The sequence below is a fragment of the Cinclus cinclus genome, chromosome 3 (assembly GCF_963662255.1).
Source record: "Cinclus cinclus chromosome 3, bCinCin1.1, whole genome shotgun sequence".
In the NCBI taxonomy this organism is placed as follows: Eukaryota; Metazoa; Chordata; class Aves; order Passeriformes; family Cinclidae; genus Cinclus; species Cinclus cinclus.
The window spans coordinates 79,327,571-79,346,362 of record NC_085048.1 but is presented as its reverse complement, the minus strand read 5'-3'; the positions used below and the strand labels follow the sequence as shown (position 1 = coordinate 79,346,362).

General features: G+C 42.1%; 1 protein-coding gene across 1 annotated transcript; it reads left to right on the top strand.

Annotated features, from left to right (window-relative positions):
• Nucleotides 1-7,355: 7,355 nt before the first annotated feature.
• SCCPDH (saccharopine dehydrogenase (putative)) lies at nucleotides 7,356-17,650 on the top strand. Its single transcript, XM_062489196.1, has 12 exons — nucleotides 7,356-7,577; nucleotides 7,752-7,864; nucleotides 8,693-8,773; nucleotides 9,237-9,366; nucleotides 10,983-11,032; nucleotides 12,466-12,596; nucleotides 13,158-13,275; nucleotides 14,058-14,177; nucleotides 14,292-14,348; nucleotides 15,308-15,419; nucleotides 16,245-16,326; nucleotides 16,758-17,650. Exons 1-12 carry the CDS (start codon nucleotides 7,358-7,360, stop codon nucleotides 16,861-16,863), a joined length of 1,320 nt encoding a protein of 439 aa, XP_062345180.1. The 5' UTR covers nucleotides 7,356-7,357; the 3' UTR covers nucleotides 16,864-17,650.
• Nucleotides 17,651-18,792: the final 1,142 nt, after the last annotated feature.

Here is an 18,792-nt window from a genome sequence, read left to right as displayed (position 1 = left end):
GCTTTTGCTGATACCTTTGCCAGTAATTCCATAAGCAGCTGAGACCACTCATTTGCAACAAATTCCAGAGAGAGAGGGTGGCTTCCAGGGAAGTTATGATAGCACAAAGATTTTAAAACTGCTATAGCAACAGAAGAAATAACTGTGCGCTCTGCTTGCAGAATGAGAAGGAGGTTTGCACTGAGATGCTATAGTTTCTGTGATGAAGGTCAGAGTTTTATGAAGGACCACCTTTCCTAACCCTTAACCAAGAGGAAACAGGTGCTGTGGATACTTGGCCTCCCACCAGGGCAGTTTAAGATAGTACTGAGAAAAAAGAAGTCTCTGGAGGTCAAAAGATGAAATATATAACCACTTTAAAGATAGCTACAAGGTTTTTTCAAACATTTATAAGTGTGTAGTTCATCTGTGATTTATAGATGTAACAAAAAATTAGAAGTTACGTTTTTGCCAATGTGTAAACTGGATAATCTCATAGTCCTTCTTTGTCTGTGAACAAACAGCATTTCAGCTGAGAGAAGTATTTGTGGACACTCTGCATGAGCACTGGCATATCATTCAAATGCACTGAACACAAGCACCTGGGTGTGGGACCAGGCATTGAACTGGCCCCCAAGGAGTCCTGTAGGCAGCTAAAGACAGTAGAGTATGGAGAATAACATCAAGGAACTGAAGGCTTTTGCCTGTTAGCAGTTTCAGCTAATTAGAGCATACAGATATTTTCCCTTTATAATGACCTTGCTTAAGTAAAATGCAAGGAGTATTTCAAGGAATATTAGATTCTGGTTTTATATTCACAACATACTTGAGGGAAAGGTACTAGAGAATTTTACAATTCAGTCTAACACTGAAGACTACAGAAAGAAAACAACAGGGCATCTATCCAGCCACCCACTTCCCCTTGTTGCATGATAAGGCTTCCCTACAGTTAACATTCTGGTTCTTTGTCACAAAATTACACAGTCTGTTTCAGATGTCCTGTCCATTGGCACCTGTCAAATCACAGGATTTTTTTCTCCTATCAACACTTGCCTTGCTGTGAGGAATGGGTTGTGCTGGTCACTTTGCCAGCCATATTTCTCAGGTGGCACCTCTTGTGCTCCAAGTCCTTCACCCTCCATCCCTAAAAGTTGCATCCTCAGACATTTCCGAAGTGTTATCATGCCTCTGTAGCTATTTTAACTTGATAATATATACCTTGAACTTAGGATTTTTTTTTCCTAGAAGGTGTCTCCATTCATTATTTCCTGGGTGATTTTCATACAACTGTCTTCAATTTGTAACAAAGTGGCTGAACTGGAATGCAGTGTTTAAAATGGCAGTTTCAAATGGAGACAGGTATTTTATTTCTTTCTATGCAATCTGATGCTCTACATTTCTAATGTCTCCCACATTTATCATCCTCTGGGCAAAACATTTATCCTTGTTTCTTTTAGCATAGCTGCATTCCAAATTTTAACTTCTCTAGTATAGATTAGCTTGCATTTTCTGAACATCTTCACTTTCAATTTCTTAATAGATTTTAAGTTATTTTTCTGCAGCTATGGGAGAAAGTTTCAAATCTTTAATTGTTGTCATCAAAATGAATACTGAGCTGTGAGGTAGTGCAGAGCCCTCAGCAAGAGAACTCAGACATTTTAGTCCTTAAGTCTTAGTTTACTGTGTGGCCACTGTCATTGTAGAGCATTCTAATGAAGCAGTGGTTATTGCTTACTGTCATCAGAGAAATTGTGCTCTTCCTCTACATTGTCTTGTTTGGTCTCCCTGAAGTGACAAAACAGTACATTTATTTATACCCGTGTTTCAAGTTCAGTGTGAGGAGTGGTAATTGCAGTAAATACAGAAGGAAGAGCCTGAACTCCAGTGAAAATCAAAAGCTTTGACCATTGCTGTACTTCTATGTGTCAATGGTGCCTTCATTTCCTTTCCTCAAGAGATGGTTTAGAGTTGTGGATGAATGGAAATGTGCACAGAGATTATTAGAAAATGAAAGGATAGGATATGCAAGTATTATAGGCTGCCATCTGTTGTTTTGTAATCTCCAATTTAGAAATAAGCATAATAGGTAGAAGTAACTTTATTAATGTATTATTAAATACTTGTATAAGTATATATTTGGTTGAATATATATATATGTATACAATATACATATTACATATATGTATGCATACAAACACATTAAGATGGTCCCACACTTGGCTCACAACAACCCCATCCAGTGCACCAGGCTGGGGGAAGAGTGTCTGGAAAGCTGCCCAATGGAAAAGGACCTGAACATGAGCCAGCCTGGGCCCAGGTGGCCAAGGAGGCCGACAGCATCCTGGCCTGGATCAGCAATAGTGTGGCCAGCAGGACCAGGGCAGGGATTGTCCCCCTGTACTCAGCACAGGTGAAGCCACCACACCTTGAGTGCTGTGTCAATGTCCCCACACTGCGAGGACATGGAGGTGCTGGAGTGTCCAGAGAAGGGACACAGAGCTGGGGAAGGGTCTGGAGCACAAGTCCTGTGAAGAGCAGCTGAAGAAGCTGGGGGTGTTAAACCTGGAGAAAAGAAGACCCAGGCTCTTGTCACTCTCTACACCTCCCTGACAGGAGGGTGTAGCCAGGTGGGGATTGGCTTCTCCCTTCTCCCAGGGAACAAGTGACTGGATGAAAGGAAATGACTTCAAGGTGCAGGAGGGGAGGTTTACACTGGATATTAGGAAAAATTTCTTCATGGAAATAGTGGCCAAGCATTGGAACAGGCTACACAGGGAAGTGGTGGAGTCACCATCCCTGGAGATAGTTAAAAAACATGTAGATGTGGTGCTTAGGGACATGGCTTAGTGATGGACTTGGCAGTGTTAGACTTACATTTGGACTCAGTGAACTTAAAGGTCTCCAACCTAAATGATTTTATGATTCAAGGTTGGGATTTTTTTTTAAAGTTAGATGACATTTTAATTTTAAAATAAAATCAAAGTAAAATAAAGAAAGCATTACTGAACTGCCACATGTGGCAAGCCTCTTGGCTTGTCAGCAGTTTTTTAGTTTAAGCTCTTCTTTTTTGTCCCAGTCTAGATAGTTCAGTTTATTACAAATTTTTAAGTTCTGTATGGGTTGGCATTTTGGAGCCAATTGCCTCCTGATTACAAAGTAATAATCTGCACAAATTAAGGATAAGATGGAACTAAAAATTTTGGGCTTTGTTTCAAAAACTTTTATTCTCACAATCTTAAGTAGTGAGTAACTATCAACTGACACAGGTATAGAGAAGACTGCCTTTTTGCTTTTTCTTTTTCTAAATCCCTATTATACTCACCCACATAACTCTACATACTGTGCAGTGATTTATCCATACATTGTTAATCAACCTTATTTCCCAACACCTCTGCCTACTCTTATGGTCTATTTTTTCTTATGTTCCATCATAACTTTTGCAATTATGCAAGTCAACTATCTTATTTCATCCTTGGAGGTACATGACAATTTTAAAATTGCCTTCATGCAGCACTGTGTAAATGACATTATACTGCACTCTTTCTGCTACCTTGGTATAATTGTAATTAAAAATAGTAAGTAATAGAACATCTGCATTTCCACTTTAGCAAACAAAAACTGCCCTAAAGTTATGAGTATAAAAAACTTTACCACAAATATTGGCGTCCAAGCAATAAATAAATATTGATATAAGGGAGTTTATTAGAACAACTGCTGCATGAAATGAAGGGGCATATGGGTGTCTTAATAAATGCTTGCACAGATTCCTCAGAACCTGTCAGATGCTCCAGATGGAACAGGAGAAACTAGCAAAGGGAGGCAAGCCCACTTAATTTCAGGAATTTGAAAAGATACAGCAAAGTACACATGGGAGCGTTGTGTTTCACTTGCATGCTTTTCTATCCCAAAGAAAGCAGCAGGGACCTACAGTAGTTAGAATTGTTTTAGACTGAATCAGTCTAGCTAAAGGAGGCTTTAAAGTCCTGAAATCCTGAGTATCTGTATGGGGATACATGTGGAAAAAATCCCTACCTTCAAATCTGAGAAACAAAAATTTAAAAGAAACAGCAGTATCTTTTTATTTGGTGAGTTTCTGAAGCTGATTCAGGTCAGAACCTCCTTTGCAGAGCTGCACTTGGCAGCAGATCTGGTATTTCTTGTCTTCCTATTGGACAAGGAAAAACTGTAAATCATCCCACTGCTTTCCCACAGAATATTTTTTGCAATCCAGCACTGGTGATACTAACCATGGAGACAGGTTAACCTTTGCCTTTAGCCAAGTCTGCCATAAGTCTCCCATTTAAAATCAGAGCCCTGACATCACCTTGATGTTTGGTATTTTGAAACCTACCTGCCTACTTGTTAGTTCAAAGAAAGGAATGGAAACTGGCTTAGAGACTTAGAGTTTTGTTCTCTTTTTATTCAGAGAGCTGGAGTGAAACCACATACAGAACTCTTCAACTTGCCAAACAGAGCTCTCCCAAGAAAAAATGACTTGGAGCTACCATAGTGATATTTTATGCAAACAAAAAGAGAAAAAAAACCCCTAGGTTTGCCACATGTTTTGGTAGCCCTCTGCTTGTTTCTTGTCCTTCTGCAATTCTTAAATCCTGATTTCTTTCTTGTGTAACTTGCAATTTACAGGAGTTATCTTGCACCAGCAGTGTGTTTTAAAGAAACACAGCTGACATTGAAAGAGCAGGTGAAATCTTGATAGCTGGGGATTGATAAATAGGGTAGGTCTGCCCAATTTGGTGTAATGTTTCACTCATCAAGAGGAGACAGGGCACTCAGCATCACATGCAAGCTTGTGCTTGCCAAGCCTCTGCCTAATTACACAATGAAGGTCTCATCAAATACATATGGTCCAAGGAGCCTTGTGCAGTCCCAATTCTTAACAAATGGTTGAGTCAGAATCATAGCTTTATAAATTGACTTGTTTTCTGGGAGATAATGTGGATAAGGAGAGTGGGCAAGAGAGAAAGATCTGAAGCAAAGGGATGAAGAAATCAGACTGAGGATCCCAGCCAGCCCTGCAAGATATGTTAGGATCCCTCTGCAAATCTGCAGACTTATTACAGCCTCCTGTCACTGAATAATTTTAAAAGTCCGAAAAAAACAATTGTTAACTTCAAATTAGAAGGAAAATATCTAACGTTTACTGTTGCGAGGTTTTTTCAAAACTTGCAAGAGAGAAAAGAGAATGGAAGACCAAAACCAATGGCCTTAAAGAAGACAACTGCTTTGACAATTAGTGGCAGAAGAGAAAAATTGAGCGTAAGAGCAAAGTAGCTCAGAGTTCCACAGTACTGTGAGCACAGATGGAAATTATCCTGGTGTGTAGCAAGGAGAAGAAGGTAGTAGAGACAGCTTGACTAAGAGATGTTCAGTGACCTCATACACAAGAAACTGGTTTTGCAGGGTTTCTCTGTAAATCAGATCAACAAAATTATCTGAATTTAAAAGGAGCACAAAAAAGTCTTTGTCCTTCCCTCCCCCACTCTTTGTTTTTTGTTAGACTGAGTTGTTTCACTGTCACAGCTGATGGTGTAGGCCTACAAACAACTACTTCAGCACTACTCAAGGAGTTGATACTGATGCTTGGAGGGGAGGATCTGCTGCCTTGGAGATGAGATGTTTAGCATATATTCAGAAAGGTCATTACTTTTCAGTGCAAATCTGAGATGGGAAAAGACTGACTAGGCAGCAATAATTTGAAAAAGCCTCTGAGGTGGAACAGATGATGACCTGCAGGTGCAGCAACAACATGACACTTGCAAAAGAAAAAAAGAAGGCAAGCGTTTGAGTCATGCAGAAACAGATGCAAATTCCAGCATATCACATAACCTTCTCCATCGATTTAGCACAGGGTGAATGTGGGGTCTAGTAGTGGACATTTTGTTACCAAAAAAAGTAAACCAGCTGAAGATAGTTCAGAAGAGAACAGGAGAAATACATGCTCAAAGTGGCCTGTAAGGAAAAAATCGAAGGAATCTTTTAAATAAAGACTAAGGAGATGCATGGCAGCTTCCAGCTCTGCAGCATCTTTGTACATACTCCTCAGGGACTAAATCTTTTGCCAATGTCCTCAAGAAACAGAAGAAATAGTATGGGGCTAGAACTACAAGATCTGAAGATCTAGCTACTTGTCTCCAGCCACATTTATAAGAAATGCTGGAGGAGACTGCCTGAGGAACCCTATGAAAGCATCTGTCACTGGAGATTTTCAAACAGGTTAGACAGGCTTCTGTTGGGAACAATTTTAATATGGTAGCTGCTCCCTGGGAAAGTGGGCCAGTGAACAGGATTCACGAGGCTGCTTCCCTTCACTCGCTGCCTCGCTGCAAGCCTCTGGAATTCAGGTGAGCGGCCTGGCCATGAAAAACACAGAAAATGTGGCCTCACCACTCCATGCAGTCATGGATGCTCCATACTGAAGTGTGTCTGCAACAAGCAAGTGTTCCCTGCTGCAAAAGGAACTTCACGTTTTGTGTCACTCCACTTCTGTTGTCAAACAAAACATAAATATTTGCTACAATTGTGGGTGAACAGTGCTTCGTTTTATTTCTGGGTCATTAAATTTCTCTTTTTTATTAGTAACAGTCTTCTGATCACCTGTATTAACTGTGCTGAAATAGCTACAGCAGCAGCTCATAACAAAGAGCCGTGTTCAGCATGGCAGAGGACAATGGTGACCCAGAGGAGGGCCAACAAGTTGATCAGAGGGATGGAGCACCTCTCCTGTGAGGAAAGGCTAAGAGCATTGGATTGTTCAGCCTGGAAAAGCGAAAACCTCAGCATGACCTAATTGCAGCCTGGGGAAGACAATTTACAAGAGCACATAGTGCTCTTGTAGGGAAAGAGGAAATGGGTGCAAATGGAAAGAGAGTAGGTTTAGATTAGATATTAGGGAAAATCCCTAAGAGAGGTGAGGCTCTGGAACAGGTTATTCAGAGAGGTTGTGAATGCCACATCCCTGAAGGGGTTCAAGTTCAGGTTGGATGAGGCTTTGAGCAACCTTTTCGAGTAAAGAGTGGCAGGGGGGTTGAAACCAAAAGATCTTTAAGTCCCTTCCAACCCGGACCCTTCCATGAATCTGTGGTGGCCTCTCGCCATAAAGGTCGCTAACGCCGCCGGGGTCCCGGCGTCCTGGTCCGTGCCCGGGCACAGCTCGGCTCCACGGCGCCGGGTTAAACGCCCCGAGCAGCCCCGCTCAGCCCCCGGCCGCCCCCGCCGCTCTTGGGCCGGGCCGGGCGGGCAGCGGCGCAGCCCGAGGGGCGGGGCGGGGGCCGGACCGGGCCGGGCGGGGCGGAGCGCAGCGGGACCGAGGTGCCAGCGCTGCCCGGCGCCGCCGCCAGTACGAAGGAAGACGTCCCCCATGGCGGCCGGTAGCGGCACCAAGACGGCCGGACGGCTCTACGACATGGTGGTGTTCGGCGCCTCGGGCTTCACCGGCCAGTTCGTGGTGGAGGAGGTGGCGCGGGCGGCGGCGGCCGCCGGCGAGGGGCAGCTGTGCGGGGGCCGCCTGCGCTGGGCCGTGGCCGGGCGGAGCCGCGAGAAGCTGCGGGCGGTGCTGGAGCGGGCGGCGGAGCGGCTGGGTACGGGCCGCGGCCGGGGCGGGGGGCGCAGCGCCGCTGTCCGGGAGGTCCAGCGGGTCGGGTGTGAGGGGAGGGGATGAGGAGCGAAGCGGGGGGAGCCCCGGCGCTGCGCCGGGCGGGAGGGGGCTCGTCCCGGACGGAGCGGTGTCGGTGACGGCGGTCTCCGGTGCGCAGGAAAGGCGGCGCCCGGGGAGGAGGTCGGCGTGCTGCTCTGCGATGTGGGCGACGCGGGCTCGCTGGCCGCCATGGCGAGGCAGACCCGGGTGGTGCTGAACTGCGTGGGCCCGGTGAGTGCGGGGATGCGGGCGGGGCGGCCTCCTCCTCCTCCCCCGCGGCCTCCTCCTCCTTCCCGGGGCCGCGCCTCGGCTGCGGGCGGCCGGGCTGCCTGCGCCGGGCAGGGGCACGGAGAGCTGCCGCTGCCGCCCAGGGACAGCGCAGTACAGCTGTGTCCTGCAGCGGCCGAAGGGTTCCCCGCCGCCTTCGGAGGTGGCGAGGTTCACGGACAGGTCACCGCACTGAAATGCAGTGGTTTTCACTGAAACACAGTTGGTTTTCAGTCTTTCAGAGGCAGCCTAAGATACTGATGGTAAAGTTTGGCCCGAGGTTTTGTGTTGGGCCGAAATGTCAGTCGTGCTAGGTTTAAACATGGAGCTGGAAAAGGGGCCCACAGGCTTGCTGCCGGAAGCACTTGGCCCATTTGGAACTTGCAGTATTTGTTTCCACTGCATTAAAGTGTTCAAGGTGGAAGTTGGGTCATGACCATGTCTTCGAAATTCAGAGTGTTTGAGTAGAGAATATGCTGATAATAAGAGTGCAGAAAGTGTAAAGTGAAATTAGTGGCAGTATTCAGTTGGTCTTGGTAATCTGATCTGATTTTATGAGAGAAATCAGGTGCAGTAGTCTGCAGCAAGCTCCATTATCAGCAGTGAAGTTTATATTTTCTTCTCCCTGCACTCCCGAGAAATAGAAGTGCTGTTGTATTTTAGCCCCACTTAGAAAAATCGATAGTCACCAGGTTCACTTTTATTGCCAAGATGTACTTTGCGTAAAGCACACTGGGTGAACTGTGGTATGTGAGGGTTTTTTGTTACATCTGGTGTTCTTTCCTTCTATAGTATAGATTCTTTGGAGAGCCTGTGGTAGAAGCTTGTGTTGAAAATGGTGCAAGCTGCATTGACATTAGTGGAGAGCCCCAGGTATGTGATAGTAAAAAGCCACTATCTTATATCAAGGTTCTGCAAAAAGAGTGTTTGTTTAGCAGTGTGTTTTATGCTTCTGGTAATGTTTCTGAACATTAAGACAATTTCTGCCCCCTCATCTACAATTTTAAGATGCAGTAATTATTTTAAAGTACACTGTATTTTGTTGTATAGTTCCCTTGCTTTTAAGACAGGAGCCTCTTTGGTTCTCTGTGGAAGTCCCAAATTGCTGAATTCTGTTTCAAGCTTCTGTTGTGATTCTACATAGGGATTTTGTACTTTTCACTGTTGTGAAACTTGCATGCTACAGACCAGGAATTGTATATATTTGTTAAAGATACTTGTAAGTGGTTTGAAACATGGAGAGTGCTATGATATGACAGTAGAATGCTGATGGCTAATATTGAGTATGGCCAAGAATAAATTTCAGCTTACAGTATTTGTTCTGTCTGTGTTTCAGTTTCTGGAAGGAATGTACCTGAAATACAATGAAAAAGCTGCAGAAAAGGGAGTATATGTGGTTGGAAGCTGTGGCTTTGACTCCATACCAGCAGATATGGGAGTACTGTACACCAGAGACAAGTTGAAAGGTGACTAGAATAAGTGTATTTTTATGGTGAAAAAGGAATGCAGATTATGCTCTCATCCAGTTTCCTAAAGCAGCTGTGGTCCTGTGGAAACTCTTTCAGTTTCTCTTTTTGCCTGCCTTTACCAGGTGGCCAGTTTCAACCAAATGTGGTGGAGAGAAATTTAAAGTCATATTCCCATTGGATGGGTCATTGGGTAAAGGAGGGATTCATGGTCATGTTGCTCACCAAGAGGGCCCTGTGATGAGCTGAGTTGCTCAGAGCATGTTGCTAATACTACTGAGACTGGGGGTTCCATCCCCATGTGGGCCATTTGTTTAAAGGTTGGACTCCATGATTCTTGTGGGTCCCCTCCAGCTCAGAATATTCTGTGAATCTGAGAGAACAGAACGTTCTGCTGTGAGCAGCAGGCTGCTCAGCCAGTGTGTGGATGTCCTTAGGCAGCCTCAGCACACTGCCTCTTGTGCAGTGAGAAACTTGTAGGGAAGAGACAGTGGGAAGGGTCCACAGACTGGGGGGTAATCAGGTTTCCTAGTTCCTTATTTGACTGCAAGCTCCAAGAAGCTGTTGTGTGAGTGTAAGTAGCAGGACAGTGCCATACAGTCCCCTTGACTTCAATAGCAGCTAGAGGGTAACCAAAAGAGAAGTATATTTGAGAAAATATGTGAGACGATTTAATTCTATGTTAATAGTACTTGATCCTGATCCCAGATGAAGATACTCTGTTTGTGAGGTCTGACTTTTCAGTATCCAAATGTTTTGATTTTATGGACTGTTTAAAAGGCTGATAGATGGGATTGGTTTACATTGGAATCAGCTTGAAGAAACCTCAATTCAGATGTGACTGGAGAAGGAGAAACAAAGCATGGAAATTAGTATCTGGATGTTCATGAGGCTGTAATTTGATGTTTGATTCCTGTTATGAATAAAGATGACTTTTATCTCTTCCTGTTTTGACTTTATGGCATTACCCCTGTCTATCCAGTTGCTTGCTATATTGAAATTAATCCATACAAATAGCTTTCCAGTCTCAGAAGGAACTAAACAAAACAAATCAGAATTTGGAGGCGTTGTATTCTTCTGCTGTTCATCAAACAAAGCATTCTTTGCAAAACACTGTTTTAAGCTATGCTAGAATTAAATAATTTGGGACATTTTATGTGTTTTGGGTTTTTGGGGGGATTGTGGGTTGTTTTGGTGGTGAGTTTTTTGTAGTTTGGGTATACCAGAATTTTTAAGCTCATGCTTGCTTTCACAGCCTACATCATCCTTTAGTTTGGAACTTGGAGGAAAACTAAATGTGGCTCTCAATATTACTTTCCTTTTTTTTTTCCTCAATGAGTTTTTTACATTAACTAGGTAAGAGAAATGAAAAATTGAATGAATAGAGGTAATACTAGTGACCCATACTGAAGTAATTTACACTAGAAATGTAATACTTTCTAACTCAAATAGCTATGTGTCTTAATGTTATACTATTTTGCTTTGAGATAAAGGTGCAACTTTGCTTTTTCAGCTGATAATGTCAGTGGCCTGCTGTTTTGAGTATACCAGAGCATTCTCTGGCTTTGCAGACTAATGACTGCATGTGCCAAATAATGTTTTCTGCTCCCTTACAGGTACTTTAACTGCTGTTGAGAGTTTCCTGTCAGTGAAATCTGGGCCTGAGGTTAGTTGGTTTCTACATTCCTGAAACTCAGGAGTATTTATGATAACCATAGCCTGTCAGAATAACTGTTGCTATTTTAAGTCAGACCAAGGAGCAAGCTGGCAGGTCTTTGATGATAATTTATTCTTCAGGAGCTACTAAAAGTATCCTAAGCAAACACCTTTTGCAAGGTCTGTTTGCAGAGCTATCTACCCGCACTTGGCTCTGGTAAGCTGTTCCAATAATTATTTGGCTTTTGCAGACATGTGGGAAGGATTCTTACACAAGTGAAACTGTAACAGGTCCACAGTGTATTGCCAGAAATCCTAGTGTTAAGTTGTTCAGGCTTTTTGTTTGTTGGTGGGGGGAAGAGTTGTTTCAATGTATTTTAATGCATGTAATGATAATACCTGTAGGTAGTAGTTGTAATGATGTGTAATACATGTAATAATTGTAATGTTGTTGTTAAAACAATGCAACAGTGATCTAAGCCAGTCTTGATGCCCAGCAACCAAACACTACTGCTCTTGGCATGAGCACTCATGTTGCCTTACAAAACATTTTTGTTCTTAGAAACATCTGTTGGGGTGGAAAAAGGCCATAGAATGGGAGAGTAATATCTTGTCTGTTAAGGAACAGGGGATAGTAGTTAATGGGAGTATATAAATCTATATGTTGGGTATGAAGATAAATGTTTAAATATATAGTACAAGTTCAAAGTGTTGGTAAGAAGAATTTCAATAATGAGAATTAATTACACTGAGATGGTTAGAAGAGCTAGAGAAATGTATTAAATTCTGTGGGTGGGTCCTGAGTATGTTGCAAATGATGTGGAGTGAAGGCTGGAGATTGCGTTGGGTCTGGCTGATCTGGAGTTCATTTCCCCACAGCTTCCCTCACAGTGCTGTGCTTTGTGTGGCAGCTACAGAGGTGTCAGTAACACAGCAGTGTCCTGGCTACTGCTGAGGAGACAGCAGTCTGAGCAGCACTAAGGCTGTCTCTGCAGCATTCCCTCCCTCACCTCGTAGGCTGGGGTGGGCAAACTGGTGGGAGGGGACTGCTCCAAACTGAGCAAAGGGATATTCTGTACTGTGTGAGTTCTGCTCAGCAATAAAGGCTAAGGGAAAGGAGAAGGGTGGGGAGGCATTTGTTACTACTACACCTTTGCTTCCACGTGCAGCTTTTGCTCGAATTAATTGCCTTTGTCTTGACACACAAGGGATTTTTCCATCTTATTTTCTCCTCTCCCTATCTTAGTTAGGAGTAGAGTTCTAGAGTGTCTTGGTGAGCACCTGGCATCCAGCCAAAGTCAACCCATACCATTTCAATATGCCATCATCACAACATTTATATGTAATGATTGTAATACATGTAGTTGCTCTAATATCATTATTAAAATAATCCATGAAACCTTTAAATGCTGAGCTAATTACTGTTTCATGGTATGTCACTAGGGTCTTGGTGTACACGATGGGACCTGGAAGTCAGCTGTCTATGGCCTTGCAGATGAAGACAACCTGAAGAAGCTTCGAAAGCAGATAGGATATACCCCTGTTCCAGTAGTCGGTGCAAAGCTTAAAAAAAGGTATAAGCATAAGATGTGGAATATGCAGTCTAACAGGTCCAGTATTTATGATACAGATGGCTACAACATTAAGTACAAAAAAGATGCATTTAGGACTTCAGTATCGTTTAAACACATAGATGCTTATCTGGTAGAATTGAAGGTAAGTTCAGTTTTAGTGACTTGTTCATATCTTAGTGAAAAGAGAACATGTATCAGCATTTACTGGGTCTCAAAGTTAATACATTCTAAAGGACTTTTAGTGAGATGGGAAACTTTTGATTTCAGAAATGATTAGTAGAATGGAGGGGAAAAAATGAACAGCCTATTACATTGTTTATCAAATTCATCCTTGACATAGTGCATATACTGAATTATATATAGTGATCTATATGTAATGAATTTTGTGTGAGCCAGGGATGTATTTGGAATTGCTTGCTTTCAGTGAAATGAAATAATGTCACAAAAATTCTTGAGAGAAAACTGGTAATGGTGAGGCTATATTATGGTCAGTTTCTTTCAGTTTGCATGAAGATTGGAACCTTTTTTTTCTGACTTAATTTTTTTTTTTTTCATTTGCAGAGGATTTTTGTTTTACAGTCCAGAATTCAAGGAGTACTGCATTACATTCATGGGATCTGATGGTTCTGTTGTGAAAAGGACTCAGCGTTATTTGCATAGCGAGTTGCAGCAAACACCTGTAAGTTACTGTTACTTTTGAGTCACAGAAATATTTGAAGGGTAGCCTTCCTAATGAATATATTAAATTCTGTTTCTGTGTAGAGCGTTTTCTTGTTGTATCAGCAGAGCATCTAAAAGCATTATAATTGTAGTTTATGGTAGCTATAGCCAGCTCAGCATAGTGTAGTAAATATTCTGATAAAGAATTCAATATGCTGCTCACTTATATCTTAAGATTTCTTTGATGCTTGGGTCTCCAGTGTGCAGAGTAAAGGCAGTGTGAAGTAATGGTGGTGGAAAAGATGATTAATTCTTGTTTTCCATGGTTTTCTGATAGGAGATGAGCACCAACAATCTGTCTAACTGTTATGCACAATCACAGGCATCGGTTAAGCGATGAGGGTGAAATGGTGCTTTAAAAACACGCTTGGAACCTACAAATGAGAAAGGCCATTGCTATTTCAGTTTCTCTTAAAGAAAAGCTTAAAGAGGAGTAAAGGAAGATCTAGGAAAGAAGGCTGGAATTGGATACCAAAACACTTCTGTCTGTAAAGTTTTCTGTTTACCATTTCTGCTCCCTCTTCACTCTGTAGTTACATTGTCTTCCCAGAATGGATGATAAAGTGAAGCATTCTTCAAACAGTTCCGTAGAACTAAGATAATTGTTTAAGGCCCTATTTAAACTGATGTATATTGTATGAAACAACTGTATCTTACTTAAGGGGTAGATTGATTTATAAAAATCAGTTGATGGAAAAAATTAATGTAAATCCTATCACTGAAAATACATTCTTGCTTCAGGTCCAGTATGGTGGTTATGTGGCTCTAGGTGGTCTTGGCTCTGTTATTAAGCTGATGTTCTTGGGCATGTTGTTTCTTCTTCTGGTGAAGTTTAACTTTGGAAGAAAACTTCTGACAAAAGTAAGTTTTCAAAACACAAAATAACTTAGTGTTTGGACATTATCTTTTTTCTCCTTCTGATTTACTGTTGGTCTTTTTTTGTGTCTTTTTTTTTTTTCTCCTCTATTCATACAGTACCCAAAATTTTTCTCTGCTGGATACTTCACAGAGGAAGGACCAACCCAGAAGCAGGTAACTGACTGTTTTCTACCACAGTTGTAGAATACATTTGTTATGGGAAATGGTGGAATAGTCATTTAGAGTCAATTGCTTAGCCTCAAAGATAATTTCTAAAGGAGTCACAGAATATTCTGAGTTAGAAGGGACCCACAGGGATCATCAAAGTCCAACTCCTGGTCTTGCACAGGACACCCCAAGAGTCACACCATGTGCCTGACAGCGCTGTCCAAATGCTTCTTGAACTCTGCCAGGCTGGTGCTGTGACCACTTCCCCAGGGGAGCCTGTTCCAGTGCCCAGCCACTCTCTGGGTGAAGAACCTTTTCCTCATATCCAACCTAAACCTCTCCTAACACAACTTCAGGCCATTCCCTCAGGTCCTGTCACTGGCCACTACAGAGCAGAGATCAGTGCCTGCCCCTCCTCTTCCCCTCACAAGGAAGGTGTAACTGCAGTGATGTTTTCCCTCAGTCTCCTCCTGGCTGAACAGACCCAGTGACTTTGGCCACTGCTCATACAGCTTCCCCCTAGGCCCAAACGCATGCTGTGTGTGCCTGTTCAGATAGTTACTGGGCATTTAAATAATCATGCCTTCTGCTCTTAGACATCAAAGTATGTGTAACTCCTATGAGGAATAAATGGATAATGATACTGGGCCTGCTGTATTCCCATGATATCTCAGAGCACTCCATCAAAGGTGATGACCAAGGGAGACTGATTAGCAAAACCCAGGACTGAAAGAACTGAGAGAATAAACAGACTTTAGTACAAGGACAGTGCCAACAAAGTGGAAGCAATTAAAAATTTAGATTATACCTTTTTAGCAGTAATTCAAAATATCTCATGTTTAAATGGATTATAGTATTTGGCAGGATTCTGTATATAGAACTTGGATACTTATATTTACTACTTGTGCTTTCCTGGTAGTGATCGGTTTCTCTTTTGGTAACCATGCTTGTCTTGTCCATTACAGATGGATGGAACCTCTTTTACAATGACTTTTTTGGGTGAGGGTTACAGTGAAGGACAAGATCCTCAGAAAGGCAAACCAAACGTGAAGATCTGCACTGAAGTGAAAGGACCAGGTATGTGTTAGTAGCAGCAGACTGGTTTTGCCTAGCATTCCCTGCTCTAAATTGTTTGATTGCACTGCTCTCCCTTTCACCCTTGAGAAGCACTTGCAACATGAACAAAGCCAACAGCCTTTACAGTGTATTAACTTGGACACTAGAATTCATTGTGACCTGGTTTTTGAAATAGCCAGTTCACTTGCAATATTGTCATTCTCTTTCCTCTCACTTTCCCTGGTGTAATTTTTTGTTTTTGCAGAGCAGACCTATTGAGGGAAGAGGACTTTAAGGATAGTTTTTAGTTGTTACAGCCTGAACTTAGTACTTTGTTTATTTCAAGTTCCCTAAGAAAGTGTTCTAGTGTGGTATAATTTCTAACTATCACGTACTTTCGTTCAGGTCATTCCTTGAGGGAAGGTAACACCAGAAGTTTGGAGAGAGCAAGAATGTTTCAGAAAGGAGTTGCTGTAGCATAGCTTCTTTAAATGTGATGTGACAGAATGCAAGTGTTTCATGGTAAAATTCTGAATTTAAGCACAGGATGGGGAAAGCTCTTGCTGTGTCAGAGAGCCCTCTGTCACCATGATGGGGTCACTCACAGTTGTGTGGCTAGAGGCCATTATGTGAAGCAGTATTTGGCTGGATTGTATTTTAAGGATTTCACCAACTACTTGGTCTGATTACTAGGTAAAAAAAGCTGTTCTTAAATGGGAAAGGCAGGTTCATTGCCAAAGACATTATTCTTCAGAATTCTATAGGGAAGAGCAAGATTACATTCCACATTTCAACACGCTGTATTTCATTGGGGGTTTTGTTTTGTTTTTTCTTTTTTTTGATCAGAGCCTGGATATATTGCTACACCAATTGCAATGGTTCAAGCAGCTCTCTCTCTTCTGGAAGATGCAGCTTCTTTGCCTAAAAGGTAAGTGCCTTTCCATGCTGAGCAGCTTGCCCTCCCTTAAGGCTACTGTGTGCAAATGTTTCTCTTTGAAAACACATTTAATCAGCCCTGAGGATTTGTGTTACCTCACCCAACTGGCTGTGCAAGGGAGATGGTTCACCACAAGCTGATTTAAAGCCACTTGCTCTTCACCAGCCAATCAGTTTGAAAGGATGTAGTCATAGGCTTTTAATCAGGCCTTTGCATCAATGTCTTTATGTTCAGTTAATAGAGTGGTTTCTATAGAGCTTATTGGATGCAGAAATGAATTTAGGATTATAACCCCAAATTCCTCACCCACTCTCTTATCAGTGTCTTTTTCTTAGTCAGAGAAACACATCTCTAGGTTCACAAAAAGGCGACCCACAATTACTGTTGGACTAATGTTTTTCCTTTTTGATCTTCACTAACAGGGGTGGTGTATATTCTCCAGGAGCTGCCTTCTCCAAAACAAAACTGATTGATCGCCTCAACAAGCGTGGTGTTGAGTTCTCTGTTATTAGCAAGCCTGAAGTCTAAAGTCAAACTCCAACTGTATGAACTAACACCTTTCCTGGGTCTAACTCTAATAAAACCCATTTGGCTGCAAAAGCCTAATCATAAAACAGTTTCACTATGCTATTGTTTGCAGCAGAAATAGAAGAAAATTTGAGTTAAAAGCTATAATAGTATTTGCTATAGTGAGCAAGTCCCTAAAGGGTGGGTATTGAGTATTAATTCACAGACATTAAATTGGTCACTTCTTGGGTACTAATTCTGGAATTTTAATCTCACTCATCTAAATTCAAGTTCCTACTTCATGGACCCACTCTAGCATCTGCTTCACAAGTAACCATAGCTGTCTTGCTTCGCCCCATTCTGCAACTATGTAAAGCCTGGGAGCACAAGTGCCTTAGCAGATGTCTTTAATGAATGTCTTCAATTAATCTTTATTTAATAATTGTTCTTAGTGCAGATCTATGTGTAGTTTCTGTGGTTAGGTAAGTAGTCATGAACTGTATTGTGCTTTTGTTTCTCTCAAGAAGGAAGCTCGTTCTGTTGATTGTTTTTGAAATCTGACCTGATGTGGTCCAGGTTCTGGGTGCACTGGCCTTGCTGCTGTATTTCACAGTTTCATACTGCTTGATACTGTGGTTGATGAGCCTGCTTTTTGCTGTTAGCATAAGAATTATGAGTGTCTTGTACTGCTGTCTGATTTCTGGGTGTGTATTGGTGGGCAATGGAAGACTTGAGTCACAGGATATTTGAAAGGTAGCCTTCATAATTTTCAGGAGTGTGAACACATTAAATTATGTTTCTGTGTAGATGCTTTTTTTTTGTTTTGTTTTATCAGTAGAACTTGTTAAAACTATGAAAATTACTCTATTTGCCCCAGCTGCATCACATTCACCTTTATTATTCTGAGGTATTCACATACAAATTGATGTTTTATAGTATCATAGCTGTATTGAAGATTGCTTTATGGATGTAGTTCACTGTATGATGGTATTTTAGGTGCTGCTTCTTAAGTTTGTGCTGTCACTGCACTGTCTTCAATAACCTAAAGTTAAAAAATATCTGTTAATACTTTATTCAATACCAAACAGACTAATTTCACATGGAGCTAGATGAAAGTGAAGGCACTGAAAAGCTAGTTTTCCCTTCTGCTCACCCCTGAACATGAAACATATATACATGCTCTGTACTACCTTACAGCTGAGTTTATGTATTAGAGGCACAGAGATGAGAGCAGTCCCTGTGTGCAATTCACATGCTCTGTTTCTGGTATTTCTGTTCAGAACTGACCATTTACCACTGCCCAGGGCCAGGAACAGTTCTCCAACACAAGCTGTGTACACAACCAACAGTGACCATCCCACTGCAGTGTCCTCTGCACTGCTCCACAACCAGAGTGACCCACTCTGCATGAGATAGGGTAAAACACAGTTTTGGGTCCCCAATGCTTAAAGCTTCAGACATGACAACAGAGAGGTTGTTTTTCAAATTTCCTGAAAAAACAAGAAAAAAGCATCTTGTTGTCTACAGTGTTCTATCCCAGTAATTTCTGCAATTTCTACACTGCTATTTTTAAAAGGCACAAAACGTTTCAGTTACTGTATTCCCGATGCCAGTCAACAGAGCAACAGCCACATCTTGTTTCTGCACTAATTTATAAATCTGCACACAAGATGAAGGCACAGTGCTGTAAAAATACCTTCATGTATAAGTGTTGAGGTGTTCCTGGGTCAGAAATGTTTCACAGTACTGAAAGAGTTAGAAAGGAGAAGAAGGAAGCTAGTTCGATAATATAGCTGATATTTTATAACAAGAAAAAGGTTATAATTTAGGGAGATGGCAATGATTTTATTCAGGTAGAGAGAGGCAAAAAGCTCAGAACCACAGGGCCATGACAGGTGTGGCTGCCTTGCATGGTAAGAGTGTGATGGCAGTGCCTGGAAATACAGTTTA